The sequence below is a fragment of the Geospiza fortis genome, unplaced genomic scaffold (genome assembly GCF_000277835.1).
Source record: "Geospiza fortis unplaced genomic scaffold, GeoFor_1.0 scaffold58, whole genome shotgun sequence".
Lineage (NCBI taxonomy): Eukaryota > Metazoa > Chordata > Aves > Passeriformes > Thraupidae > Geospiza > Geospiza fortis.
This window is the reverse complement of record NW_005054359.1, coordinates 582,248-588,247: the sequence shown is the minus strand read 5'-3', so window position 1 is coordinate 588,247 and position 6,000 is coordinate 582,248. Positions and strand designations below refer to the sequence as shown.

The following is a 6,000-nucleotide window of genomic DNA, read 5'->3' as shown; positions in this document are numbered from 1 at the left end:
CCTTTCAACCAATTTGAGCTCCATACCTAAATCACTGATATAATGAGTGCGTTGCTTTGCTCTGCAAGAAACTCCAGCACACACTAAATCATAATAGATAAGGCTGGTCCTGAAATAAAACTATTATCTTGTAATAGGTTGAGGGGAAAAAAAAAGAAAGAGGACAGCAGACATGTATTATTAGAATCTTAAAGCTCTCTAGAACTTAATTAGCTCCAAGCATGTAAAAAATCTACCTCTTTCACAAAGATATAATTCACCTGAAAGAAGACTTAACCAACAGAAAACCAGCTCTCTATCAGTCTCACATTGTTCTTCAACAGCCAGAAACTAGAACTAGGTCAGCCCCCCAAACCATCAAGCCCAAGTGTGCACATGCAATTACTGCAAAGGTCACTGGAAGAGATATACACAGACAAAAGGCAGGACAAACTCTCCAAGCAGAGCATCAAAATCTATATGCACATTGATATATCAAGCAACATAATTATGCACAGGATGGGCTTTTGGGAACACAGCATGATGATATTTAAATATGTGCACATGGTCCTCTTGAAATAGCCAAGGAGAAAACTCTTAGGAACAATCTTTTTTTTCTTGAAAAATGTGGCCTTGGTAGAAATGTGTTCTTAGAAGGTAAGTAAAAATTTGCACATAAAAACCCTCTAACATTCAGAGTTATTCAAAAGAAACAACTGACCTGATAAAAATATACTTTCAGATCTTCATTATCTCTGTACTTATTTTCACTTTTGCAAAGAGATGTCAACGAGAAGAAAGATATCAAGATGGTCAGCAAACCAGCTGCTATTCTGCAAAAACAAACAAAAGAACAATAAAATCTCAGAAAACATCATCAAAAATTTCTTTTGCTACTGTACACTGTCTTGTTGCACTTGACATCCCACACCAGATTCAACCCTAGGAGCGCTTTGGGTTTCCTAATCTATCCAGAATATTCAGGACTCTTGGATTACCTAGCCCTACTTTAACCCCCATGTTTCCTTTTTATGACTGAGCTGACTCAGGAGCCCCCTGCTCCTACCATACAAATTTCATTAATGTACTGAAAAGCCCTGACAGTACCACTGCCCAAGAACAGAAACACCTATTTCTCACTGGCTTTCTGATTTCTCCCTCTTGTATCTTCTCCCCCAGCATCAACTTATCTGCAACATCCTGAAGTGTCACATATATTTTTAATTGCTGCTTCAAACCTTTCCAGCTTCAAAACTCCCTTGAAAAGTTTCAGACAAACAGTGTTTCAAAGGTACAATGTTTCATCAGAAGAATAAATAGAAAGATGTACAGCCTGGGCAAGGTGAATATAAAGAGGCAGATCTGTAGGTAATTTAATTCCATTTTGATTACTAAGCTGCGCACGTATGTTCTAAAGAATAAAAAAACCTCAGTTTGAACCAGCAGAAATACATATATATGTATATACAGCTGAGAGGCTGTAACACAGTCAAGGCAAATCTGTGCTGAATATTTCTAACATGCCCAAGGAATGAGACCAAGAAGGGTTTTCAAAGACAGATTTAAAACACAGTAGAAAATATTGAGGGAGAATGTCAATATTCTTGGAAATATCTGGGCTCATAATTCTACCTGCGATCATATATTGCTGCTCAAATCCCATATTTCACTGAGGACCAGGCATCCTGGCTCTGCTGAGGCATGACATCTTCTACCAGCCAGCAGGAACCATTGCACCCTAGGGTAAATTAACTTTTTCTGCTGTAACTACAAAGAGACCACAAGCCTAACCCTTCAGGCCAACCACCTGGATTGCATCCAGATATGAGAGAATGCTCCTATGACCAAAGAGTGGCTCAAAAGAGGAGAGGGACAGATAAAGATGTACTAGAAAAACAATAAAAAGCAACAACTATAGAAAATCAGACAAGCAATACCAGAAAAGAAGACTCAGGATACAGAAGCAGAAGTGGAAAAAGAAAAGACACAGGAAACACAGAGGAAGAAGAGAGCTCTGCCTACCCTGTTTGTTTTATTTCCCTGAATATCTCATTAGGTACAGAGTGCTATTCAAAGACAGATTATTCAAAATTGAGTGGACAAATTCTGAAAGATGCTGTAAAAAGTATATTGCTTTTGACTAAATTCTTATTCATGTATGATAGTGCTGTTGACCATATTTACACCCCACTGAAGCTTCTCCTTTAATGATCCCCTTTATTTATGTGCACATTTCTGTATTGTGAGGAGTGTTTCCCTTGACAAGAAATTACAGAATAACACAAAGACCAAATGGATGTGGCAAAATAATTAAAAGTCTATTCTCATTCTCATTAGTGAATAACTGAGGTCTCTATAATCATGTTATTTAAACTCTGAATTTCAACTCCTGTCTCAGCCAGCTTTCACTAATGCAATTCTTCACAAATACCAAAAGGCAGCCTAAATTTTGAATCAAAGAGGGAATAAAAAATTTAAAGAACAAGATGAGATTCTTACACCAGAGGAATGTTTGGTTCTCTTCCTACAACAGGCATTAATGGAAATATTGCCAGCAGCACACACAGGAGAGTCCAGATCAATGCTTTTGTCTAGAAGAAGAAGGAGGTCATGTGGACAGACAATTGTCTACTCATAAAGAAATATTCCAGTGAACTACTAACAGCTACTAGCATCTCCCATAAGCAAAGACCCGGCATCACCAAGGAGTAAAATTAGCTTAAAAAAAAAAAAGGCCATGGGGTCATCAGTATTACAGAACTTCAATTTATAAAGAAAAGAATTTCATTTATATAGCTGTCAAAATCCCATCAAAGACAATGATAATTAAAGCCAAGTTTACACTTATAAGCACTTTCTCCAAGTGTGGCCTTCACACATTGCAGGCACCAGAAATCTGACAATTGGCCTTCTAGAAGGAAGGCATAAAACTAATATCCTCAGAAGGACACAACAGTTAATTAATCAGCATTAAGAGAGAACACTCTGAGAATTTTGCTAACATTATCCAGTCTTTGCATCTATGTGCCAGTTGATTTAGCCATCATAATCATCTAAGTAGTTCCTGAAACTCTTTGCTAGGATGAAAAAAACCAACCTATGCCAGGTGTTTTATGTAACTAAAAACATTAAGAGCTGTGTCATTTAAATTTTTCAAGCTCAAGAAAAAATTCATAATCCTGAAAGGAAATTTCACACTACAAAGTATCATCTGTGCATGTCCACCTTTAAGACAAGTTACTTGATTATTCAACTAGAACAAAAAATTGTAAATTAAACAAATAGAAGCCTCTATCTTGGCAGTTCTTGGACATCAATCTTAGCAATTTGACTCCTTTTCTCTATCCCAGAACCTCAGGTTTTAGGTATCCCCTGAAATAAGAGATGTTGGAATCAATTAATGGAAGAAACATCTCTTAAATTTAATATCATGCCACTTGATGAAAGTGGAGTTTTTTCCCTAGGAAAAACAATACAGAAAGCTGCCTCTGAGGAACAGTGTGCCCCAGCTGATTGCAGACAATAATGAGTTGACAATTGCCTTTCCATTATCTACAACATTTTTTCTAATAAACAATCATATTGGTTAAAGGGTGACACTTTCACCAATCATACATGTAAACACCATAGTCACTGCAACAGTTTGATAAATGATGTGCATTTCATATGATTGAGTCAAGCATTTTTTAGTCATCAACAACAGAAAACTGATAGCTAACCCACAGATACCTCAAAACTCTTAAGCAACTCTTATTACTTCTGCTGTATAACAGATCTATCCAGATCATATTAAATTCCCTTGCTTTGCTATATGCAGCTTATGACAGAGATCAGAAAAAGAGCATAACTGAATAAGAATCTAAAGCAGCATTCCAAAGCACTCCCAACATCCTGAGATGCAATCCAGCTGTTGACCAAAGCAATACAATACCTTAGCTTGAATCCACAGCTGTGTGATCACTGGCCAGCCAGCAAAGACAAGGAGGCCAACAGTAAGTGCAGAGCGGTAGAAAAAGCTGAAGACCTAATTAAAAAAAAAATCCAAGAGAGGACTGAAAATCAAACACATTAATTCCTCGAAGAGGTAGAATACAAGAAATGAGATACCCTTTGATATATAAGGATAAAATACTTACCAGTATTTCAATTCCCAGTATACAAACCAAGAGGAATCCTGCAGACTGACCAATATGAAGTGACAAAACATTTGTGGCAAGGTCTTGAATGACAGGAATTCTGTTCAAAATGATAAAACAAGATAAAATTCATTAAAAAAAAACAGAAATAACATAGCATCATATCTTTTCAGGGCAAGGATGGGGTCAGAGCACAAAAAACATTAGAGGTATTGCTGGTCCTGCCTAGACCCCATGGTTGATGGCCAGATGCTCCTTCTGCCCAGTTTTACTTGATGGAAAATCTACAACAAAATCCTGCAGCTTTTTTCCTCCCATATTTGGCACATCTTTGCCATTGTTTGGACAAGTTTCAGATTATTCACTACCCAAATTGACTCTGAGTATGTGAATATTTTTTGTTATGTTGTGCTTAATGTCTGTCATAACTGATGAAACATTCAGAAGCTTTAGAGAGAGAAAAACCTTCCTTGTTAGCTTTTCCTGTGCTTTATGAGACAGCTCATTATCTAACTGCAGTTGGTCTCATTTTCTCTGAATAATACTGAGTTGGTATCTACAAATTGCCAGAAGATCAAGAAAGTAAAAGGATTCAAAAGATAACAAGCATTTTTGGGCCTGGAGTAAAAGGAAACCCAAACAAGACAAATATATTCCAATATGGGAGCACATTCATCAACATGACTAGCATGTGTTTTTCAAAAGTAGCTGGTGTTCCACAGACTTGACACTTTGCAGGATCATTTTGCAAAATAAGGCAGCTGCTACAGGTATTTGCAAAGATTTTAGCACTCTTTTGCAACAGTACTAAAGTTATGTTTTTATGGAAATAGCTTAATTTATTTTTGCTAATAGAAAAGATATCTTCTTGAATTGGCAACTGTATCAGTCAGTTTGGACACTACTCATTATGTCAAGTGAAATATAAACCAGAGTCCTTTGGAATGTCTCAGAAAACACTTAATGAAGTTTTCGCTCAAATTTATGGGAAAAAAGTTAATTCTCTACAAAAAGGAAGTCCAGACTTGGTCTTATAAAGCAGCAGTAATAAATTGCATTCTTTACTTACTCTTTCACAACTGCATACCAAACCGGCACTGGCAAGAGACAGTATATATAGTATGTCCAAGGACATGTTTGAATCAACAGGAAAAAAGTTATTATCATTCCAGCAGAGGCAAAACCATAGAAGAGAACAGTAGATTTCTGAAATACAAAAGTTTGGACAAACATTCTTTTAACAGCAATAAAATGCTTTAAACTACACTCTATTTTCCATTTGTTAGTTACACAGTAAAACAAATGTTATTTTAACACAGCCGCGCAAGCTGCCATGTGTCTCTACACAACTCTAGACAAAGTCATCAGCCAGATTAAAAAAAACAACAGCAGGATCTGAAGATCTAATTCTAAATGTGTCTATTCATAAGGTCCTGGAGTAAAATCTGCAAGGCAAAGACATACTTGTACCATCTGGAAGCCCAAAACATGCAATGTCATTTATGTTCAATGGATACTTGGAATCCATCTGAAGCCAGAGATGCTAAGGGGTTTAGGAAAAAGAAATCTCAAATTTAGATTCTAGAAACAGACTTGGAATATAACCCATCGAGTTCAAGTTCATAGCCTTACAGTCAAAGCATTTAATGAAAATTCCATCAGCACATTTCCTCCTCCTGCTTGAGACATTTGTAAGAAAACTAAGTAAATTAAAATGTTAAGCATTAACTCCCACCAGAAAAAAACCCCACTACTATTCAGCATCTAGGAACAGCTACAAAAGGAGGCTTGTGACCAACCTTCCACAGGAAAAACTTCCTTCCTCAAAGAACCCTCAATTTCAAAATACAACAGAGGACTAGTGCTGTACAGCCCTAAAAGGTAG

At 36.7% G+C, this 6,000-nt stretch overlaps 1 protein-coding gene across 2 annotated transcripts in view; it reads right to left on the bottom strand.

The window, feature by feature from the left end:
* Positions 1-6,000, bottom strand: part of PIGN (phosphatidylinositol glycan anchor biosynthesis class N) — a 99,972-nt gene that overhangs the window by 29,098 nt on the left and 64,874 nt on the right. For both annotated transcript variants that reach the window (XM_005423850.3, XM_031059293.1), the window contains exons 15-19: positions 5,185-5,321; positions 4,116-4,215; positions 3,911-4,003; positions 2,479-2,570; positions 701-812 (exon numbers count right to left, since the gene is read on the bottom strand). In XM_005423850.3, the coding sequence (XP_005423907.1) occupies positions 701-812; positions 2,479-2,570; positions 3,911-4,003; positions 4,116-4,215; positions 5,185-5,321 (534 nt within the window). The remainder of the gene's footprint in view (positions 1-700; positions 813-2,478; positions 2,571-3,910; positions 4,004-4,115; positions 4,216-5,184; positions 5,322-6,000) is intronic.